The sequence below is a fragment of the Clarias gariepinus genome, chromosome 14, assembly GCF_024256425.1.
Source record: "Clarias gariepinus isolate MV-2021 ecotype Netherlands chromosome 14, CGAR_prim_01v2, whole genome shotgun sequence".
Lineage (NCBI taxonomy): Eukaryota > Metazoa > Chordata > Actinopteri > Siluriformes > Clariidae > Clarias > Clarias gariepinus.
Genome location: NC_071113.1, coordinates 22,130,776 through 22,155,679, shown reverse-complemented (window position 1 = coordinate 22,155,679; position 24,904 = coordinate 22,130,776). Strand labels below are relative to the sequence as shown.

Here is a 24,904-nt window from a genome sequence, read left to right as displayed (position 1 = left end):
TGACAATTGTTAAAAGCGCTATACAAATAAAATAAAATTGAATTAAATTATATTAATATATAATATAATATAATATAATATAATATAATATAATATAATATAATATAATATAATATAATATAATATAATATGACCCCTCAGTGTATGACTTCAGAAGACCTCTGTAGGTGTGTTGTGGTACATTAGCAGCAGGACATTAGCAGCAGATCCTTTAAGTGCTAAAAGTTACAACATGGGGCCTCCTTGGATTTGAGTTATTTGTCCAGGTCTGTGTGGAACAGAAGCTGATGTGCTGGTGGAATTAGAGTAGGAATTAACAGAACAGTCCGCCTTGTCATACAGTACACATATTATGCATGACCAGGTTGACAGAAGGGGAATAATAGCATGCTTACATGACTGGTTGCTCTGATTGTTCTCCAGTGGTCATTCTGTTCACAATAGATCATGTATGCACACAGGTATTCGGGAAAAAAAAAAAAAAAAAAAACCCTCAAATGTGTGCAAAACACACATGCACTTTAGGTAGTGACAGCTCAAAGCTGTCCACATCAACACTAAACAAGCAATTCTGTATATTTTGGGCTTCACGATCCATTATGAAGTGACGCAAGCCACCTACAAAGTCTATAATCCACCTACAAACTGCTACAATCTGCCGTCAAATAACTCATGAACTGCTACAATATTTTAAGTCTATACACATATTTCAACTTTTTGGCAATTACGATTTCTCCCGCATTGTGGCACGCTGTACCAACTCTTATAACCTTTCTAACAAAGACCCTTAGGTTCGCAATCGGTCAGAAATAAATTAGGAAATTTAAGAAAGCCTCATAATGAGGATGATAAAAACGACATGGACAGAAACACAGATGCCTTCTAGCAAGATAAAATATTTTTAGGGGATTTTATCCCAGATCGGGGACTTATACACTCTGGGCCTGCGTTTCATGAAATAACAACAACACAAGCTGTAATGCAAATTGTATTACAGACTTTAATGTATAGACTTATACAGTATATAGCTTATCTTTACATAGAGTCTGGGGGCGGGGGGGGCGTAGACAAAGGGCACAAGGGGGTGGCATTGCTGGGAACACACACAACAGACAATTTGGGAATGCCCATTGACCTCAGTTGTATGTCATTGTACTGTGGGATGAAACCCACCAAGCATGGGGAGAACATGCAAACTACATCATGTACACAGACCCAAGGCAGGAATCGATCCTGGACTCTAGTGGTACGAGGCCACAATGCTAACCACTACACCACCCTGCCACCTTATTACAGAGATGCACATACAGTCAGTTTGATGAGTTTGGTAGTTTGGTGATTATCCTAGGCCTTCAACATTTGGATAAATCCTGATTCTGCTATGTACTCATGCCAAGTGTAGCTACACTACATTACAGCTTATAACGGCTATTATACAGTTCATAGGCATAGTTAAAAAAAAAAAAACGTTTCAAATAAAAAAATAATTAAAAAAAAAAAAAAAACCCTCTCCACGTTGACTTTCTTGGCCTAAAGTCTACCGCATCTGCTGCACTGCAAAGCAGACATGCTTTTCGCCTATGCACGTTCTGTAAATCCCGCCTTCATTTTTCTGATTGGCTGTTCGAGTATACTATATGCGCGCATGTCCGCGATCTAAACCAATCATAAGACGGGAAAAGTGTTTCGTCGGGATTAAGGAGGTGGGGCTTGTCAAAAAGCGTGTGGGAAATCCTCAATCGGAAGCTGTGGATCATGAGCGGCCTGTGATTGGAAAGTCGAGCTGTCAGTTATAGCCTCCCGTCTCTCGTCTCCTCTCCGCTCCTGCTGCCACCATATCGGCCGTCAGGGAGCGAGGACGGCAGCGGGAGGAAGAGATTTAGGACTAGTTATTCCCCCTTGAGTGTTAAAAATGTCGATGTCTGGATTGAGATCGACGCGTGTCGTTGTAACCCGCTCGTTTGTAAAATGTTGTTGCTGAGACCGGAGGTGTGTGTGTTTTATCGGCAGAGTTTTTCCGACACGGGGGAAATGTATCCGAGTTCTCTTGCTCGCATTTTTGTCGCAAACAAAGAAAACCCCTGGAGAAAAGCATAAACGAGTGCAATAGGACTGCAGGTGAGTTTGTCATCAGTTGTAATTTTGTTCTGCACTGATTTTTTTTCTCCCTCTTATCTATGGTGCATGTTGTTTCAGGGCCTGTTTAAATAGTTTTTAGTTGGTAGGCCCCTCCAGCCGGTTCAACTCGAGAGTGGGGTAAAAGCTCAGCCTGATACTCTCCTACTGTAAAATCTGTAACATTACAAAGCTAGCACTGATCGCAACATATAAGCACACACATCATCAACATTACACACGCTTAGTTTTACTATTTCCTTAGAACATCCCAATGATGGATCTCTACATTGTAGCATTAAAGTCTAGATTAAACCTAAATCTCATCATCAGTCCATCACAAGCAGTTGTGCTATTATTAAGTTGTGTGTGTGTGTGTGTGTGTGTGTGTGTTTAGACACATTCTGTGTATGCCCTGCTTGTGCAAGTTATAATCATGGCCAGTAAAACCCATTTCCCATTAAAGATCCCTATACAGACTGTAATGTGCAGAAATCATCCATGTTTATTCCCTCTGTTCGTCTCTTGTCCTCTGTGATCAGTCTTCATAGCGCACATCTGTATCAGGAAAAAAAAACCCTCAGTCTTCAGTCACATCTGGCATATTTATAAACTGAATCAAGACCCCACACCTGTGCTGTGATTTACAGTCATAAATAAATAGTGTATAAAATATGCATCAATGATGTCATTATAGTGAGTTATTACATGAAACCAAAGAAAGGGACAGGCTCTCAATATGTATGTAATGAAAAATGACGATTCCAGTCTTTTGAGCATTAAGCCAACCATGCTTCATATTTCTGTTGCTTAGTTTTTGTCATCATTTGTGATGATGTCGTGCTTACAGTTAAAGTCGACCTGGATCATGATTGTCATCATCCTCATCATTATCAACATGATGAATCGCAATGTGCATCAGGTCAAAAATATGTCAGATATATCAGAAATAGTTATAGATTCGCCAGAAAGAGTTTTTTTTTTTTTTTATTGTTTGTTTTTTACCCTCAAACCGAGCACGAGAACACGTTTTCGGTTCTTGCTGTATTCCAGAACTGCTTCTGAAACGAGTGACCTATTTAGCATTAAGCAGTCATGGAACATTTTATTTAGTTCTGTTTATGTTTCTCTGGTTTACATAAGTGGCCATGAAAAGCGTACACGTATGTTTATGCACTTGGACTAACCTAGGCTTGTTCGTTATAACAGAGTACGTTAATCAGGGTTGCGCACTGGACAGGAGCAGAATTTTTGTTTTTCACGTTGGAAATGTGATGCCGTTGGTGATGCTCCTTCCAACACACTTTACACTGCATGATTCTATAGTATACTGTTGAATAAGTTTTTTTTTTTTTTTTTTTTTTTACATATTCTTGCTATGCGATGCCACCCAGGTGAGGATGCAGCCCCTTTTAAGTCTTTTTTTTTTTATTGTCTTTGTTACGTCAGAGATTTATCCACAACGTTTTCACACACCTACTGTAGAATTGTCTATTGACATTTTAATTAAGTTTGCTGCTGTGTGCATGTAGAAAAATGCGTTGAAAGAGGACCAAAATTTTCCTTTAAATTGTCGACCCAAAAAAAACATTTAAACAAGCCAATTAGCTTTCACCACTCATGTGACCTCATACACGAAGATATCCTCCATCATAAAATAGCTAATTTACATAGATGCTAAAATTGTATTTGGGCGAGCAGTGTACTAAAGGGAGTTAAGGTGTGAGGGACAAGCATAATCTGAGGTGTATTTCAGCTGGACAATTAACTGCACTTTGGGAAGCTATGAGAACTGTTAACTTGTTAAAGATATACTAAAATATAGGACATTTGATTCTTCCAGTCCATGGTTATTTGGTCCTGTAGTATCATTTGGTATTGGAGCAATAGGATGGATTATAATACCAGGGGTCGGTGGTAGTGGTTAAGGCATTGGCCTAGTAACTAAAAGGTAAAAAAAAAAAAAAAAAGGTTCAAACCCCAGCTCCATCAAGTTGTCCCTATTGGGCCCTTGACTAAGGTCCTTAACCCTCACCTGCTCACATGTAATAAGATAAAATAATAAGGAATAAGGAAGGCTGTTAAATGCTTTAAATGTTAATGTGCCAGAATTGGTATAGCTGCAACCCAATTTAACCCAATTTGTTACATTTGATTAATTATTTTAAGGTAGCATTAGCCCCAGTCTCAATACTCAACATATCTCATTATCACTAACATCCTTATTTTTTAAATTTTCGTCATACATACATTGCAGCATAGAATTCTTTCTTTGCATGTCCCAGCTATGACTCCCAACCTGGAGTGGGTTAAGGCACCCCTGGAGCAGATGGGGTTAATCAGTCCAGCCACTCAGCCACCACTGTCTCTAAACAGCTGGTCACCTTAAAGCTGGGAATGCAATGTTTTTAATTTTCTCATATCTTTCTTCTTATCCTTTGTGTCTGGCATCAATATGTCATTTCACATATAGTACTGTGCACATGTCTTGAGCTAAATCAAATTTCTTCATAATAAATTGCATTCTGTAGATTAAACTAAAGAAACAGGAACAAATGTTTTACTGCAACAGGCTTCAAAGGGATTGCTGCTGAGGTTATTACGTAAAAAATACATTTTTCAATTGTGTCTTACATTTAAAAAAGAATTTCATAACAACCTCAGCAGCAATCTCGTTTCCCCTTTCATCTGTTCCAGCAATCAGCATCATGAGTAAACTTATCACTGGTGTAAGAGCCATTTTGGGACATGCTTTATATTCTTTACACGTGCTTTGTTTTAAGTTTATGTAATGTGATATATAAAGTCTTACAGTAGGCAATTTTTGTTTTTGACAAGGCATAGTTTTGTATGATGGGTGGCTTAAATCAAGGCTATGGATTTATTTGCAATGCGTTGCTCACTTAGTTAAGGAAAAGTCCGCAAAAAACCATTAGTTGTGGATCAAAACAAGCTTTTGACCGTGTAAACATGTAAATGAGTAAAACTGTTTATGTAAATATGTTGTGGGCATAGCTGTGTAATGGACACGGTGTAAGGATTATGGTTTTAATGGATATTTAGAAATTCAGAGCCGTATTATGTTGTAATAAAGTTTTCTTTTGAGTGGTAAGTGTATTTTTGGCTTTTCATGTCCAAGTTGAATGTACTTTAAAATAGAATTACAGACTGCTGCCGTTCAAAGCTGATTCAATGGGGAAATGGCCACTACAACTGGCCTGATAATCTGCATCTGTTTCACACAGGTTCCTTTCTTACTTTAGATATTTTTTATACTTGAATAATTAATATATCACTGTGTGGCTTAACATACAAAAAAAATACCTGAAACTGGTCAGGTACAAGGGACTGCACAGAAAATGAGAGCCTGGAGAATTTTCCTCAAGCCTACATTAAAACTAAAAGAAAGTCTGGCTCTTTGGAAGCAAAACATGAATAAATAAGGGGGCCCAAGATTTTGCACAGTACTGTATATACAAGAGTAAAGTATTAAAGTGCACCAGGATGCAGGAGCGATAATTACATGACGGAGTGTAAAGTTAAAATCAGTTTCCCCACCAATTGTAAAACTACAATTTGATAAGGACCTACAGAAATGTGGTCACAGGTTTAAGGAATAAATTTCCCTTATAAAAAGTTTCTTTCATTAAGCATTTTATCATAAAAAATATTTATTAGTTAAGACATACATTGAATAACTCAAACAGTATAAGAAAGTGGTTGGAACAATGTCCCAAATCACACAAGTTCACCTTATTGCATTCAGAATCCAAAAGTTTAAATCAATTTGGTCGAAGCTTCACAATGCCTTATTCTCTAGTCTAGGCATCTTCCCTGATTTACTTTGGCCAGGGTACATTTCTGTTCCACATCTGTGTTTCAAAGTGCTTCCAGATCCCAGATGTTCCACTAACAATCTCGCAGGACATTTGGATTTGTTTATGTATACAATATTACAAAACAGAATTTGAGGTGTGTTTCTTGGCCCTATTCGGTGTGGATTAGTTTATCAATAGGACGTCGGTAATACATTATTTTCGCATCACCTCAGTGATAAAAATCTCACACCCAAACAAAAATTGAATAACCCCAGGAGGAGTGAGTTTCTAATGGATTGGATTTAGTTTGAACCCAGATGTTTGGGTCATGGTCATATGATCGTGTTCTGTACACAGCCTGGCCTTCATGCGGTCGGAGAGACAGTGGAGTGGAGGAGAAACGCTGGCTGCTCTTTTACTTTTGGGTGAAACAAAGTTCTAGCAACAGTTTAAAAACACAATACAACAATAATCACATTGTATATGAGAAGTGTCTGTTTTGTTCAATGGGTTGGGGAAGGGTCACTGATATGCACACCATGAGACTAAATACAGCATAGCAGCAGTCAAACATCTTTTATTCCCTAATGCGAGAGGATGTCTGAATAGAAAATCATGGATGTGTGTATTCAGACAGGAGTAAAATTATCAGATAATCCTCGAGTTTGGTCTTTTAAAAGGAAACAAAAGACTAAGAAAAAGAGACCTGGCCGATCCGGACGGTAATAACAAGATGATCACAGAGGATCATCTGTAGCTTAGTCAGAAGTACTTAGTCATATGATTACGGCTCAGTATAATAGAGGAAGAAACATGGCGGACAAAGAGTTGAAAAAAATGACACGCAAGCAAACAGTAACACATTCTGCAAAAAGAATGAACTGAAACAAAGGAGAGTAGGGAAAATTCAACTTTAATTTGTAGGTCATATTTATTTCACAACTTTACAGTCCCAAAATAATTTATGTATAATGTATCTGCAAAAGTGAAAAAAAAGGGTAAAAGGCAAGCTAAATACTGTTTGTTATATTTATTCAAAATGCTTAAAATTTATTTCTCAATGTAATTAAACACACTAATGTTAGAGATAAAGATTGGGGGGGGGTTGGTTTAGTTAGGAATTCTTTTTTGTGGCAATTCATGTATTGCCATACTGATAGTATGCATTTAATGTGGTAAAATGTTGTCGTTCTTCTATAATTCTGCAGGTGGCACACTCTAAACTATTCACACCTTGGCAGGGAGCGCATAAAACATCAAAATGTGATCAATCACTATACAAGAGGCAATATGCCTCGCTTCTGTCCTTACACCATCACATTTGTATTCTTTGCAATTTAGATGACAGAACATGTGTTTTGTGGAACATAACATTTTTTTTTTTCAGAACTTGCTAAATAAAATACACCAGCGTATACAGTACTATACTCCCTACATACAGATATGCCGTTAGGCTATATCTCAATCAGAATTTTTTTTTCTTATTTATTTATTTATTTTTGATACACATAAACGCTTAAATTGTTTTTGTTTTTTTTGCTTATTTAAACTGTCGCTTGCTCCCTAGTCTACCTCTGATTGGCCCTACCTCTGACAGTGTGACACGGGACACAAAACCAGCCATTTAGAGCCTGGAGGAAGTTAATTACGGTTAACAGTTTCTGATATGTTATGCAGTAGTGCCAGTGCACACATCACACACACGCGCGGGCACACATTCAGGCAAGAACACGTCTGAAACTACTGATGGATTAAAACATAGTGTGTGTATATGTAATATATAGGTCAGGTCTTAAAAAATATTACTTGCAACGTTGCTGCACATGTGTTCTGCAGGAATACATTGTCACTGGACTTTTAGTCAATTCATGTCATCATGATAAATTTTTGTCTGATTTTTTTCGAGCAGCTAGATCTCTTACAGGTTGTGTAACTACTGACAGTATGTAATAAGTATTAAAATCCTTATGTTGTTGGTTTGAATGATTCATGGTCTTCATGTCTCATACAAAGCGATATTATAATTATTATTATTATTTATTTATTTTCCCTGACTATTTTTGTGCTCCATCCTCCATTTTGGTAGGTGGAGGTATTGCACCAGCCACACATAAACTCAAAAAAAGACTTGATAATATATTAATCAATTCTGTATCGAAAACTGATATAATAAGTCAGTACAATCAATTGAATTGAATCAACAAAAGAGCTATTAAATTGCATATTTGGTTAAATTGTGTGATCTTTAATCATATCATATTCACCATGTTTTGTTTTTTTTTCTTGATAAAATTCAATTCACATCATCCCATCCGTACTTAGCAGTGCTGCACTTATTCCCACTTATGACTAAGTAATAATATAACCAGCAAGTAGAAGTTGCCTCCTTTTTGCCTAAAAATAGTGACCCTCTGTTGACCTCTGAAAGTGTTTTTTCTTCTTCTTCTTTTTTTCTTCCCCCAATCATTAAAGGGTAAGGGTCAATACGAAGTTTGAGAACTACTTCCAAAGCTTGTGCTATGTGTAGCCAATAAGATTTGCCGATACAACACACTCGTTCAGTGTACAGGTGCTTCTTGTTGGCTCATATTTAGGCTGGTAAGTTTTTGGACGTTTCTGGAAGGCGTTCTGTTTTGATGGGTTGAGGAAGGTTTCCTTCAGTTTGGCCGTATAAAAGGTATGCAGCCCTCTTCATAACTACTTTCTATGAGTGACCTTGAATTCATTACCAATACATACTTTACACACTGCACAAAGTGTTACAACTAGCATACGTTTTACACACTTGTTTGTCCACAAAAAGGTAATCTCCCTGCATACAACCGAATACAACTAAGTCAGTAGAACTGGTTGGATGGGACTGTCAAAGTGAGTAAGCTGGACTTACAGCAGAAACCCAGACAGCTGGACAATGAATAAGCAGCAGGTTTGTGTTTGTCCTGCTTGCTAATGAGTCTACAAATTTTTAAGATATTTTTATCCATAGCAATTTACAAAAACTGAAACAGAAAAGCTTAATGCTTCTGCAAGTATTCATAACCTGGGGGAATAAAAGCTGTATACTCGCCAGGCCATACCCGATACGATATTATTACTATACTTGAGTACATGGTAGGAACTGGTGCCGGTTTGATCTGCATTGCGATTCTTTATCAAAGTTGTACAAATATTCCAAATTTAGTGTTAGATTTTTTTTTGTTTGTTTACAATTTCAAACAAACTTGGTAAACAATATGCCAAGCAATGTGTGAATAGTTTAGAGTGCAGCATCTGTATGATTATAGAGGAACATTAACACTTTGCTGCTTCACACTTTGCTCCCTATTTTATTTATATTTCTCCTGTATACTGCTCTTAAGCCCGATTCAGACAGGACTAGTTTTACTACCTCTAATAGTATCTCACGATCCAGTTCAGCCTAGAGCTTCACATTTAGATTTTCAGTGCTTTACAGGTATAGGACAGGAAGAGCTGTATAAACTATGATATATGTATAACCCCCGCCCCCCGTTAAATCAACAACGTGCCTGTTAGACCCAATCCCAACCAGATTTTTAAAAGAAGTCATGCTCACAGTGGAGAGCCACTTCTAAACATTAATTCTTCATTATATCTAGGTCACGTCCCTAAACCTTTTGAGTTGGCAGTTATTAAGCCACTTCTTATAAAAAATCTAATTTGGACGCGAATGTAATAACAAATTACAGACTGATTTCAAACCTTCCGTTTAAATATAAAAAATATTAGAAAAAATTGTATCAGCTCAAATATGCACATTCTTGCAGGAAATCAACATCCTCGAAGAATCTCAGTTAGGTTTCAGGCCCCATCATAGTACAGAAACTGCACTAGTTAAGATTGCAAACGACTTATTAGCTTTAGGCTGCATCTCAATACTAGTCTTACTCGATCTTAGTGCTGCATTCGACACTGTAGATCACAATATTCTCATAGATCACCTATAAAATCATATAGGTATTCTGGGGCAGGCATTAAAATGGTTTAGATCATACCTGTCTGATTGATATAATTTTGTAGATCTAAATGGAGAACTGTCTGGTGTAATGCCAGTGAAATATGGGGTCCCGCAAGGGTCAGTTTTAGGACCTCTGCTGTTCTCAATATACATGCTTCCCGTTTGTAACATCATTGGATGACATGTGATTAGTTTCCATTGTTATGCTGATGATACCCAATTATATATCTCAATAAAACCAGACGAAATACAGTACCTAAGTTTTCTAGACTAACTGAGTGTGTCCAAGACATAAAAGATTAAATGACCAATAACTTTCTTTTACTAAATTCAGATAAGACGGAGACATTACCTATTGGCCCAAAAACCAGCACACAACAGCTTTCACAATTCATCCTGCGTTTAGAAGGATGTTACTGTTACAACCAGCTCGACAGTAAAAGACTTGGGCGTGATATTAGACAGTAACTTGTCCTTTGAAAATCACATTACAAATATCACAAAAACAGCCTTTTTCCGTCTTAGAAATATTGCCAGACTTGGAAGCATCTTATCTGTATCTGATGCAGAAAAGCTAGTTCATGCATTCATGACCTCCAGACTGGACTATTGTATTAATGCTAATGCATTACTAGGTGGTTGTCCTGCATCCTCAATAAACAAGCGTTAGTTAGTCCAAAATGCAGCCGCCAGGGTTCTCACTAGATCCAGAAAATATGATCATATAACCCCAATATTATCAACCCTGCACTGGCTACCTGTTCAGTTAGAATTAATTACAAAATAGTATTACTTACATTCAAGGCCTTAAATGGTTTAGCTCCCACATACCTAACCAGTCTTCTGATACACTACAATCCACCACGCTCCTTAAGATCACAAAACTCCGGACTTTTGGTAGTTTTCAAAATCTACAAAAGGGGGTAGGGCATTTTCATATTTCTCTTTCATATTTCAAAGCTTTGGAATAGCCTTCCAGACAGTGTTCGGGAAGCAGACACGGTTTCCCAGTTTAAAAGTAGACTCAAGACGCATCTCTTTAATCTGGCATACACGTAACTCATCCCATAACCTCATACTCCAGTACATCCTGAATGGCAACTACGCTAATTCTCTCCATCTGTTTTGTATTTTTCTACCCATCCCGAGGCATCAGGAGATTGTGCCAGCTTTTGTGATTTTAATCCCGTCCGGATCTGTATGGATGTAGATCCATTATACACGAGATGTTAGTCCTGTCCGAATGCGTTGTTTGAAAAACTAGTCCCGTCCGAATATGGCTTTAGTAGGGCAGGGCAATATAAAGATTCATTCATATTAAGTTATGGCGTCAAGGATTGGCTCTGAGCCCCTTTTTGTTTGCTTTGGTGATGGACAGGTTGACAGATGAGGCTAGACAGGAGTCTCCATGGACTATGATGTTTGCAGATGACACTGTGCATTGTAGTGAGAGCAGGGAACAGGTCGAGGAAAATTTGGAGAGGTGGAGGTATGCTCTGGAAAGCAGAGGAATGAAGGTTAGTCGCAGCAAGACGGAATACATGTGTGTGAATGAGAGGAACCCAAGAGGAACAGTGAGGCTTCAGGGAGCAGAGGTAAAGAAGGTGCAGGACTTTAAGTACTTAGGGTCAACGGTCCAGAGCAATGGTGCGTGTGGAAAGGAGGTGAAGGGGCGGGTACAGGTAGGTTGGAATGGGTGGAGAAAAGTGTCAGGTGTGTTGTGCGATAAAAGAGTATTAGCGAGAATGAAAAGAAAGGTGTACAGGACAGTGGTGAGACCAGTGATGCTCTACAGCTTGGAGACAGTGGCAGAGTTGGAGGTAGCAGAGCTGAAGATGTTGAGGTTCTCCTTGGGAGTGACAAGGATGGATAGGATCAAGAGTGAGTTCATTAAAGGGGCAACCAATGTTACAGGTTTTGGAGATAAAGTCTGAGAGGCCAGATTGAGGTGGTTTGGACATGTTCAGAGGAGAGATTGTGAATATATCGGTAGAAGGATGCTGAGGTTGAAACTGCCAGGCAGGAGGTCTAGAGGAAGACCAAAGAGGCGATTTATGGATGCAGTAAGGGCGGACATGAAGTTAGTTGGTGTGAAAGAAGAGGATGCAGAGGATAGGGTTAGATGGAGGCAGATGATTCGCTGTGGAGACCCCTGAAAGGGAACAGCCGAAAGACAAAGAAGAATTCATAGAGTTATAATGGCATCATTAAACTTTTTTTTTTTTACATATGTGTATGCTAGCATATGGAACAAAGTTGCTAACTTTGAATAAAAACATACAGTATTCTTATACCAAATTTCCCTCTATTTGTTAAAAATTTGTCACTTTTGAACATGAAATATTTGTAAACTAGAGTAAACTTGTAAACACTGGCCATAAGTCCATAGTACACGTATAGGCACATATATTTAAAAAAAAAAATCAATTATAATAATAAAATATTTTTTACAATTATGCAGTGTGTATGTATGTGTACTGTATATATGTGCAGGAATAGTTAAACTAATGTTTTTTTTTATTTAAATAAGGGATAATTAAAGGATATTTTTAAAAACATCATTTGTACTATGTTATAGATGGCCCAGTTTTTGCTCAACTCTGTGAAACCTTCTTCCTCAACAGAGTAAATGGGTAGCATGTCTTTCATAAAATGAAATGTTACCACAAACCAGAAGTCAACTCAGGATGCTCTTTTTAAATTTGTGTTCCTTCCCCATTTACAGTATGTAATGTCAGATCAACATGACTGCATACATCATCAGGAATAAACACACTTTAGCTTTGTTTCTTTTCTTTCTTTCCTTTTTTTTTTGGTCATACATTCAGGTCATATTGTTTTCTTTGCACCAGTTGTTCTACATTGGTGTAACTATAACAGTAGCGTTAGACTCAATACATGTGTTTAGTGTCTTTATGAATGTGAGATAGAAGGTTATATGGATGTCCTACGTCTTTGCTGTTCATAAAATATGAAATTTTCTGGAAGTGATGAACTTTTCTTTCGAGGGAACAAACCATTCAGCCTAATTCTGTCTCCATATTCTTTGTGTCCTTGTGCTCCATTGGAACGGATGAATATGGAGACAGAATGGGGCTGAATGGTTTGTTTCCTCGGGGTGTCGGAGGTGTGCAGTCTAGAGTTTGGCTGCAGTATCAGGTGTAGATAAGTGATGGTGGGGGTGAAGAGGACCTGCACTGCCAGGAAGCGACTGCTCTGATGTTCTTAGTATCAGAAACCCAAGCCTAGTGTTAATAGCCGAGTGTTTTGTGATCTGATGCCAAACGTTTGTGCGAAGGCTGTCCTGGTCTATCCAAACTATGGAGGTGGGAAAGGGGCTCTTGTTCTGAAGCAGCCAGACTTTCAACAATGTTGCTGCTGCAAGCTGATGTCAAAGTGCAACCCTTTTAATATCATATCCTGTTATATGATAGGAGAGGAAGCCAGAGGTGCTGTGCACCCAGTAAATTCGGAGCGCTTTATTTTCTCCAGAAAATGTGATCTGGTTGCCAGCTGTGTAGCAGTGATGAAACCTTTTTATATGTTAGTTATATTTTGAAAACCTGCAATCTCGCCATGTTATGTCAGAAACCTTAGGGTTCAATTCAGTTGTGAAGCTGGTTATTAAAGCTAAAGTATAAACGAGTTATGAAAGCTTTTTCATAAATTAAATATTTAAAATGTAAAGTTCTTAAAGTAAAAAATCCTGACACTTACAGAATTGCAGTATTAATCGAATCGGCACCTAGATATCATTGTAATATCGTATTGTCAAAAGCAAAAAGGGAATATAAAAGGTGCAAATGATTTCAAAACTGACAACCAACGACAAATTTGACAATGAAGCGAATTCCAGGTTAAAAAAAAAAATCTTTACAGTTATAAAAATAGAAAGGAGACACCCCTATAGGTATTGTTATATCCAGTAAAAAGTTGGTTATGGTTATAAGTTGGTTACCTACACAATTGGTGCTTCCCCTTAAAACCCCCCTTTCCCAAATAGAATAAAATCCTAAGCAAGGTAAATGAAAATAAGAGCCTGGTTAGATATTGAAGACAACCATGGTTTGTGCAGACCACAGTGTGGTGTTTTGTGCGGTGAGTCACTGGCCGCCCCTAGCATGTAACCAGCAATTAGAAATATCCCCCTGTATGGGAAGGCCACCATTTTCTTCAATTTTTGAGTTGTCTTGGTTAGTCTTCGCATCTGATGCAACTTCCACAGGACACAGTGTGTCTTTCATCTTTTGTACACATTTCTAGCCATAACCTTCATGATGTTGCAATCTGATTGGTACTCTGCACTTCTGGTTTTGAGTGGGACAACATTTTGACCATTAATATTTATGGGGCCAACTTTAAATTACTTAAATGGTTAAGGCTCTGCTTTATTGAATAGAAGGTCAGTGGTTCAAGCCCCAGAACCACCAAGCTGCCACTATTGAGCCTTTGAGCAAAGCCCTTAACTGTCTTTACTTCAGATTGGTTGGGGCATGGCCTTATACCCCTATCTCCCTATGGGGTTTGACTCGCGGTGAGATGCGATGTTAGTGCGCACACACACACACACACACACACACACACACACACACACAGCAGGCAAAGAGCAGGCTAAGCTTTGAGCAGACAGAGAAAATGGATCTTTATCCTCTCTAATGAGACTTGCTTTTGCTTTACATGCGCGCTGTACACACGCATACAAACACAAAATAAAACCCGTTTTATGCACACACAGGTTGTCACAGTGTTGCAGTAAACGACACACGTGCACGGGTGTACTGTTTACTATGTTATACCAGTAAAAGACGCGCACTAAGACCCAGCAGGGGAGACGATTACCCACAATTCCGCAGCACAAGAAAGATAAACCGTTGGTTCAGTTGTGATCACGTGACGCCCGGCGTCAAAACAAGAAGCGCATGTGTGATACATAATACTCAGTACTCGTAAATCAAGACTTGTCCGTTTTCCAAGTCAAAATTAATTTAAAAAAAAATCTTTGCTTTTTTTGCGGAACACTCGCAAACCGCGTTACTCGCAATCCGTGGTTCCACTGTACTAGAGTTTGCCTGTTCTGGTGATTCTCATTATATTGTGTGTGAATGTGTGGATGCTCTCATTTTCACAAACATTTCTACCGAGTTTTTATGAAGCAACTTTTCCTTCAAACACATTACTTCTATGAAGTTGACAGCTCAGCAACATTCTTCCTGGTTTTATTAACATCCTTGACAGTTCTTAATCCAAATCTTTTTGCTTTTTGCAATTCTTTTTTTTTATGCTTTATAGAGGCCAAAAAATTTGACACTTCTGAAGCAGAGTAACATCTTTTCCACAATTACAGGATACGTCTTTAATTTAAGAAATGAGAAACCTGCTTACTGCATCAATAATAATAATGATAATGATGATGATAATGATAATGCATTTTATTTATAGGCACCTTTTCAGTTACCATACAGAATTCAGACATGCAATAATAACCATAAAGAGCAAATAACACTAAAGTCAATTAATAAGGGTTAAAAAAATGAAACATACAGATCTCTGCCGTAATTAAGGCCTCTTAAATATCTACCTGTTTAAATCTAAAAATAAAATTTTAGTACCAGGCAGTGTACATCTAGTTTGTCCTTGGGGTACTGTCCTGTCTCCTGCAGCACGAGGGTGCAACCAATCAAAACCACCTTGTTGCCACATACAGGGTAGGAAAACATCATGGCTGGAAACTTTAAGTAATATTAAACATGATTCATCACTGACTGCATCCCTAAGCAGAGAGTTGTCTTTTCTCATGGGATTCGTTTTAGGATCCACCTATCCTCTAAGTCTACCCGCTTTTTTAGTAGCGTGCACATGTGCTTCACTTGAAGAAATGATGTGCAAGAACATGAATGGAAAGAAAATTCCAGCCAAGCATTGACCTAAGCAAGCGCAATAGGACCAAGTGTGCATTATCCTCTATGCAGTAGGACTTGGTAATAAAAAAAAAATAATACTCATCACTACCAAGGAAAAAAAATCATGAAAACTGATTACATCACCTGCACTGTGAAACCCCATGTGTATGTCTTTGTAGAGGCCGGTGTTCATGGTAACCCATTCCGTATTGATCAAATGTTAACATTCATACTGTCTCCATTAATAAGTTAGTGTATTTTAAACTTTATTTCAATATTCATTATTGCTTTTAAGTGACCAATAATAAATGTTTGATGGATCATAGTAGAGAGTGCTGTTGTGTGGAATATCCATATTAAGATAAATAAGCTGTGCCGGTATCCAACACAACAGCAAGACCATGAGTGTGGTATTGCTTTAATACAGTAGCGCCACAAACACCATTTATTATCAACAGATTATGATGTGTGTCTTTATTTAACCGTTTTTTTGTGTGCCGCCAACACGCACCTGTCCGTAACTGACACAAAGAACTAACCGCGATTGGCAAAACTGCCGACCGAGGGCCAGTGTAATTAACAGGAGTGAAAGTAGTTTAAAATCTTACCTGTACTTTGTAGCCCAAGGTGAGGAGAATAAACTATGGAGGTGGTGGACAGTCCTGTAAATCTCCCAAGTTTCTCTCTATATTTCCAGTTTCCATTTACCTTCAGGAGTTAAATGCCAAATGGCGTTTAATGGAAATCTTGTGCACCTATATAGGGTCTATAATCCCTTGTTCCACACACTATTGCCCGATCAAGGGAACTCCTGAATGGGCAGTTGCTCTCTCTACAGTATTATCCTACTTTCACCCACGCTGGCGACTGTCGGTTAGTGCAATTAACCATTGTAGGACACCTGGGACGTGAGTGATGAATATAGTTATACATCTCAGCGCTGTTACCATACTTTATGATGATCATAATAAACAAATATAACATTTATGTATTACTGTATAAGTAATTTAAACATTTATGCTTGAGCTTATTACTCACTGATGTGCTTTAGTATTGTCCACTCATCGGCTATACCACTTTATCTTGTATTAATGTTCACGGGGGTCCTGGAGTATATCCCAGGAGACTTTGGGCACAAGACTTGGTACACCCTAGACTGGGTGCCAATCCATCGCAGGGCACACCCACATATATACACTAATTCATACACTTGGGGCAATTTGAGAACGCCAATTAGCCTAATCAGCAGTTCTTTGGACTGTGAGAGGAAGCCTGAGCATCCGGAGGAAACCCCACAAGTATAGGGAGAACATGCAAACTCCATGCACACAGACACGGAAATTGAGCCTGGCGGGGAATCGAACCCAGAACCTCGAGGTGCTACACTACTACATTTGGCCTTGGTATTGTCCAAGTACCAGTAATTTAAAAGTAAAAGTTTTGTTTCTATGGCAAAACCTTCTCTCTAACCCAGAGCCACTAGACGTGTGTAATAAACAAAAGGTTTTCAAAAAACTGTGGTCTTGGGTCATTGGAGGCTCGGTGACAGACTGCCATGGGGAAGGATTGGGGTGTGGTCATAAATCTAGTTGAGGCATGCCTAGAAAGCATTTAGATAATCCTGATTAGATACATCATATTCTATTACTAGGTTATGTTCTATTGTAGGCAAATGTTTCACATATAAGAAAATGAATTCTAGTGGCTAATACAGTATAAAACATTGTATGAAATATATATGAAACATTAAAGAGGCGCAATGGCAAAATGTGTCTGAATACAATGTTTGTGACTACACTATATATAGAGACACATTAGTTCGTTTCTGCTGCAGTACAGGAGATGTGATACTCATATGGAGGATCAAAAAGTCTTTCCACAGTAGGTGATGGTCTCTCTCTCTCTCTCTCTCTCTCTCTCTCTCTCTCTCTCTCTCTCTCTCTCTCATACACCATTATTTGCACACAACCTCATGGATGACACATTCAGCACTACACATATATATATATGTCATACACAGTATGACTGTGTATATTACTTATGCAGAGCGGCTTTTTGTCTCTTAGTGGATTTTTTTTTTTTATACACCTAAAAGGGTAGTGAACTAAATTGGTCTCAAAATCCTGCGAGCTAATTAGTCTCAGAACTTGCACAGATTCGTACCTACGAGCGGAGAGGCATCCTCATGAGGTATCTTCGTTGTTCCACGTGCAGGTGTCTTGAGATTAACACACGAGTGTAAAATGCACGCACGTTTTGAGATTAATGTAACGTCATCGAATTTTGTTTCCCCACTACGTCATACACACTAGCGCATGGCGCGACGTCACCACTGTCGGTGTCGTGCTTAAAGAGACAGATTCGACAGATTGATATTAGCCAAAGCTAGTATCCATTTTCATAATAAATGGATTGATTTGGTTTATCCATTGATTGACATTAAACCTGCACTGGGCCAAACATGTGGATCCTCTGTAGCAGCCTGTTAACAGGTTCAGCCAAAAGAACACCGCCACACGGTCTTAATTTTCTCACAGCAGAGGACGTTTGAGAGATTAGTCCACGGGATATCATGCCTAGAAAACATTTTGATGATCTTGATTAGATGTATCATTATCGACAGTAATGTAATACTTGTTTTAAGTCCAGAACCCTGACAGGTTTCAGGTGATTCTCATGCCTGTGTGAGATGTGTCGGATAGCAGAAACTTAGTCAGCTTGGCCACTAATGCTGTTTTAAACCTTCATTGATATTTAGCTAGAAATATGATCATGCATGCACCTCTTCCTTTAGGTTTAAGGATTTCTACTGCAAAATGTCTGTATCTTTTGGAAACTCTATGCCATCTTTATTTACTAGTAGGTTGCAAACTCGATTTGCCTTTTTCTCGTTTCACAGTGAAATTGCACCAAATCCTGCTTCCACTGCAGAACTGATAGTGTTACATAAACAAAGGCTTACTCATTTATTAATGCCCCGGCATGATGCATTTGAGTGCTGAATTTAATCGACATTAGAATATGTCCTTGATTTACAGAAAAGGTTTGAGTCTGGATGTATGATCTGCTCTTTTTGAAGAATGGTTAAAGATTTGAGATGGGAGGAAAACAAAACAAAATTAATTCAGTTACGTGTAGTGGTTATCGGGTATCGGTGCCCCATGGTGATTCCTATTTCTATAATAAATTTCCTTGTGACCTGCACCAGCTTCCTGTTTTATCAGGGTTTTTGACATTTGCTTTTCCTTTCTATCTATTCAAACTTTTCCTGTGAAAACTTCTGGTGTTTCCCAAAATCAGATTGAGCACCCACTGTAAGGATTATGGTGTACATACTGTATATAATCTTTTTTTTCTCTTTATTTGTTTAAAGCTCCGTTAGAGTGGGTAAATAAGTTTTGCCGGATGATTGCAAAATGCTGCTGAATAAACAGTTTTAAAAGGAGAAGCCAGATTTTGATGCAAAATAAATCAACTACAGCTACAAGCATCAACTGTTTCTACACACACATGACATATTGCACTGCATGTAGACTGTAATCACTGCTTGTTAAATGGGAAAAAATCCCTGAACAGTCTGGCCTTTGTGAATGTTAGAAACTTTCTTTTTTTTTTTAAGCCAGTGCAGTTACTAAATAATTCACAGAAGTTTTAAGTTTAAGGTTGGGTTGTACAATTGCTTACTGATGTGCCAGTGTTATGTTAATAAAAGCTACTATTAAATAACTGATTGTGTACACAACGGAGTTTGAGTTCGGGATGAGTGTATAATAAACGAAAGATGGAACAGTTCATCCTCTACTTATGAAAGGGTTCAGCAGGGTCAGTCCGTGTATTATTTGCACTTGGAAGTATCAAAGCTCAGCCTTCACCTTAAGATCACTCAGCAATGGCACAACCTTATTTCTGTTGTTGCTGATTCATATATCAAGTAACCTTACAGAGAGGACACGAAGTATGATGATGGTGCAAACAGAATGAAGAACGATTGACCTGATTGACCAGATATTTAGCATTGGAGTATCTGAAGCTTGCGAACCTTATGAAGAAATCATTCAAAAGTTTTCGTGTTCACCCAGGTGATTGAGATCAGAAATTGTGAAGATCTGTCATGCTGACGCATTATAATAAAACAGTCATGCCAGTGTCAAATTGCCTGGATTTAAATGTAAATTCATGTGTTCAGTTCATTAGTTCATTGCTTCTGTGTTGTACGCCTGGTCAGTGAGAGACAGGCTCAGACTGACATTGTAACTCAGCCTGTGGCATTAGGTCGACTGGGAGCGTGTCCATGGCTTCATTTTTAGCACTGGCCTTGGGTCCCTGCAACTCTGCCTGGCAACATTTTAATCACTCAGCTAATTAACAGTCTTGCCCTCACCCTGTCCCTAAAACTCACAAAGTGCTCAACAGTCTCTTCTTCTTCAGTTCTTTTTTTATGCAGTCAATTGCTTACGTTGATAACGTTACATGGTAAACATTATAAATACAATATAACCTTGTCATACAATATAAACCTTAGTGATTGCGCCCTTATAAATACTAAAACCGTGTTGTTCTTTTTTTCTTTCTCTGTCTTATCAGGCTCAGGTGCCCCCACCTCATGGAGAAGGTAGGCAAGGTGTGGAGCAACCTGAAGAGGGGATGTCAGTCACTGCTCCACCAAGATGGAAGTTCCCGTGTGGAAACGCAACCACAGACTCATGCATTTTGTCAGAGTATGGACCAGACCCTGGATGAGAGCACACCAGAGCTCGTCTGTCCTTCTAACAGTTTGTCGACAAACCCTGTAGTGTCAAGTAGGCTTAATGCCAGTGTGGTACATCGGGGACATAACTGCGTGGCTGATGTACCTCAGATACTAGAAATCACGGTTGAGCAGGACAATGAAGATACTCCTCTGGGTGCTCGCAGAGACTCTTATTCACGTCACGCACCTTGGAGTGGCAAAAAGAGGCACTCGTGCTCCACCAAGGCGCAGAGTTCCTTGGAGAGCACAGACCGACGGAGTGGCCGCTCCCGCCGGAGACACCTAGCAAATAGCAGCAAGGATGAACCAGACCCAGGAGTACCACGTTCGCTGCGGCAGCAGCTCCATGAAACAATGGGCCTGTGCCTCCCTCTGCGTCTGTCATCACGTGGCACCCACTCACGGGTGCCCAAGCGCAAAATCCAGATCACCGAGCTAATGCTGGATTCATGCCCCTTTCCTCCAGGCTCTGATCTCGCTCGTAAATGGCACCTCATCAAAGAGCATACAGCCCCAGTAACAGCTACTGCAGTGGATTGCTCTGTTGACACACCTAACGGTGCTCGTGCATCTCCGGAGGATGAGGAGGAACGTCTACGTGAACGACGTCGGCTCAGTATAGAAGAGGGAGTGGATCCACCACCTGATGCTCAGATACACACCATAGAGGCTATTACAGCTCCACTGACTACAGTCTACAAGCTGGGACCTAAACTAACTCCTGGGATGGGAGAAGCCCTGGGTGAGAGTCGGGGAGCCACAGCGGCCGAATGTGACTCTGAAGATGACGACGCCACCACTCTTTGTTTGCAGGCTCGGCGTCCCAAGCAGCGCCATAATTCAGCAGAGGGCCTCCTGGGTAGCAAGCAGCCAGGGCCCTGGAAAGTGCACACTCAGATTGACTACATCCACTGTCTAGTGCCAGACTTGAAGCATATCACAGCTCTACCCTGCTACTGGGGTGTAATGGACCGCTATGAGGCTGAGGCACTGCTTGATGGCCGGCCTGAAGGCACCTTCCTGCTGCGCGACTCTGCCCAGGAGGACTACCTGTTTTCTGTTAGTTTTCGCCGTTACGGTCGCTCATTGCATGCCCGTATCGAACAGTGGAACCACAACTTTAGCTTTGATGCCCACGACCCGTGTGTGTTCCATGCAGCCACTGTCACGGCATTGCTGGAGCACTACAAGGACCCCAGTGCCTGCATGTTCTTCGAGCCTCTGCTCACGTTGCCCCTTCACCGGACTTTTCCGTTCGGCCTGCAGGGCCTGGCTCGGGCTGTCATCTGCCGTGGGACCACCTATGACGGCATTGCAGCGCTACCTCTACCCCCAGCGCTGCAAGACTACCTCAGGGAGTATCATTACAAGCAGAGAGTGCGGGTGCGCTGGCTGGAGCGAGAGCTGCTCAAATCCAAGTGAATCACAGCACTAATCCTAATTAACTAAGTGGGGTTTCAGTGTGAGATGGGTTTACACTGTGTGCCGAGCAACAGGGGGATGAGGTGCTCAACTTGAAGAGCAGTCCATTCGGCACTTTGCAAGAAAAGTTCTGAGGCGTTTTTATTTTTTTAGAAGATGATTTTTGAGGTGAAGGGTAGTCAGTGAACCAGTCGGACATGAATCTGAAACCCAATATGTATAAGCTTCTGGGTTTTTATTGTTTGTTTCTTATTACTCACAACAAATGCATATACAGCTAAATTAGCCTCCAGTAGACACAGCAATCTGGACTGACACAGTTTGGGGGGGCTTTTTACCTTCTCATCCCACATCTCCCGGCCTCTTTTTACATTGCTTTGAAGAAGAGAAGCATACTTTTAACAAATGCACTCGTACACCTCCACCCTCTCCCTGCTTAGCTACAGGCTTTTACTCTTTTCAGTACTTTTATTCATTTTCATTTACTAACATATAATTGCGCAGCCCTTCACCTCCATAATTGAAAATGCATTGGAAATAATAACAGACAACTTTCAAGGTCATATCATTAACAATTTTGGCAAGATGGTGTGCCATGAGCGGGGCTGTGATCAAGTTATGTTTACCTATAAATCTTTGCATTCATGGTGCTCTGTTAGCGGTCCCAAGGTTACATTCTGTGCTCACCCTCTCGGTAAGAGTTGAGCAGGCATTGAAGGGACTTTGTATCTTTAGCAGTCACAGACAACAAGAGCTGGAAGTCTGTGAGAAATGGACTTGGTTTCGTACATCGTGTCCGGACTGCTGCTGTAGAAGGTTCGACAGAAGGTCTCCGTGACATTCTGCTTCTTTTCACTTCCAAGAAGTGATGTTGATGACGATGCATAATGTGGCTACAGTGTCAATTGTGTTATGTCATGCGGGTGTGCCTGGTTTTCTAAAGACATACAGTAAGTCTATGTGTGAAAGTTCCATTGCTATCAATATGTTTTGTAATCATTGATTCCTACCACTAATTGCACAGGAAGTGGTGATAATTGTACTTTTTTTTCTCTTTTTTTTTTTTTAATTCTGAAATGGTCTGTCAGTGCCGTGGGAGAAGGGGTGTGTTAAAGGGCACTTAAATGCAACTGTGCATATGTTAGGTGGAGCAGCAGAAGCTATATATATATATATATATATATATATATATATATACTATACTATACTATACTATACTATACTATACTATAAATAATCCTGCAATACTGGGACCATTGTTAAGCCTAAACACATTTATATACTGATAGACACAAATACACACAGACTCTATAAGCTTACCTTGTCTGATCCACATTGCACTAGAGGTCTACATTTTGACGATCTTCTTGATCCCATTGCATGGAAATATTTTAGAGTTTCAGATTTATACTATACGATAGGTCTCTTAGTCTCAGAGGTCCAGTTGAGCTCGTAAAACGCAAGTGCAAGTCAGTCAGGCGTATGTTGATGCTTTAATCTAATTGATTTAACTTTATGATTACTCAGGCAGACTGCCTACATAGATTCATAGCTGTTAATTGTTCGATTTAATACAGTTACTACATGTTCAGTATGAGTGATGTTTCTACCTAATGGTCGAAACGCAATTCTAGCATATCAATGCTTGTGCCCACAGCATGACGCATCAGCAAAGAGAATAATGGGGAGCGGCTTGACCCATTGTGAATCCTTTGTGGGAGTATATGTCTTTCTTTACGTTACCCTGTGTGCTGTGATGGATCGGGTAGGTCTAGCTATTGCCTGATTAAGTTCAGGTGCTATAATAGTGTTAAGTTGTCTCTACCTGCTCCTGATGCACAACACTGCCCCCTGTCACTTGTCATCAAGATGTCTTCCCATAATATTCCATACAGAGGACTATGTGTCAAGTCCCATGTGTCAGTGAGTTGGATGACCGGCATGTTTGTGGAGATTTCCTGACTCTTACTGCCTCAGCTGGAATGGTGGTAATGGGGGAGGCCAGAGGCTCACCTAAGAACAATGAGATCTTTTCAGAGGGCTGGCTGTCCCTCTCACTGCCAGCCTGTGAAGGTGTGTTATGCTTGGCTTGGCTCCAAGGGCACCGTCAGTAACTTGATATGTATGTACTGTACATTCATCAGGGCAGTAGTTGACGACGATGTTGGGTGAGGGGTTGAAGAGTGTGATGGGGTGTTGGTGACATGGTGTACCTCATTTCTCTCCCTCCCTTGTTTTATTAGAGAGATGTACAGGATTAAAAATTATATTAATACAGATTTTAAATATTTTTAATATTAGCAACTTTAACAAAACTACTCATGGTGAGGTGTTAAAAGGAAAAATTCCCTGTTTGAAATAGGGATTGTTCAGTTTACTTGTAAGGGGGGGAAAATAGAAATTGAAAACTAGTACTATGTGTGTGATATAAAGTATCTATTAGAGTGACCAAAGGTTTTGGTTTTGACTGTAGCAGATCCAAAAAAGATCCAGATCCATTGACTTAAGAAGTAATAAGCTTACTTACTCTTCCTCCCTGAGGAAGTACAGTTAATATTTACAGGTTAAACATTTTAAATATCCACAGGACCCTATTTTGAGACCCCAAAACGTACGCATAGGCTTTCTGTAGAAGACATGCAAAAGTGCCTTTCTTTTCTTCAAACTACCATGTTAGCTCTGGAATGATTGATTTTCAGATACGACGACCTAGTATCTGAAGTACTGACATATTGCACCTAAAGAGAACCTCACTGTCTAGGTACACAGTCAAAAAGTAAGTGAGTGAAAGTTTTAGAATTGAACAGTGAATGTGTTGGGTATGCATTTACATTAAAAGTGGATAAAGAGGCTATATGGATGTTGTAGGGGAAAAAACAACTTGCATCCCACCAGGTTCTGTGCTAGGCTCAACTTTTTTTTT

General features: G+C 39.6%; 1 protein-coding gene across 1 annotated transcript; it reads left to right on the top strand.

Moving 5' to 3' along the window:
* The first annotated feature begins 1,878 nt into the window (after positions 1 to 1,878).
* socs5a (suppressor of cytokine signaling 5a) lies at positions 1,879 to 23,136 on the top strand. Its single transcript, XM_053511921.1, has 2 exons — positions 1,879 to 2,118; positions 20,394 to 23,136. The coding sequence occupies exon 2, from the start codon at positions 20,413 to 20,415 to the stop codon at positions 21,979 to 21,981; it is 1,569 nt and encodes a 522-aa protein (XP_053367896.1). The 5' UTR covers positions 1,879 to 2,118; positions 20,394 to 20,412; the 3' UTR covers positions 21,982 to 23,136.
* The last annotated feature ends 1,768 nt before the right edge of the window (positions 23,137 to 24,904 follow it).

Coding starts and splice junctions, on each gene's coding strand:
- socs5a (XM_053511921.1), top strand. CDS start 20,413: ATGGAGAAGGTAGGCAAGGTGTGGAGCAACCTGAAGAGGGGATGTCAG.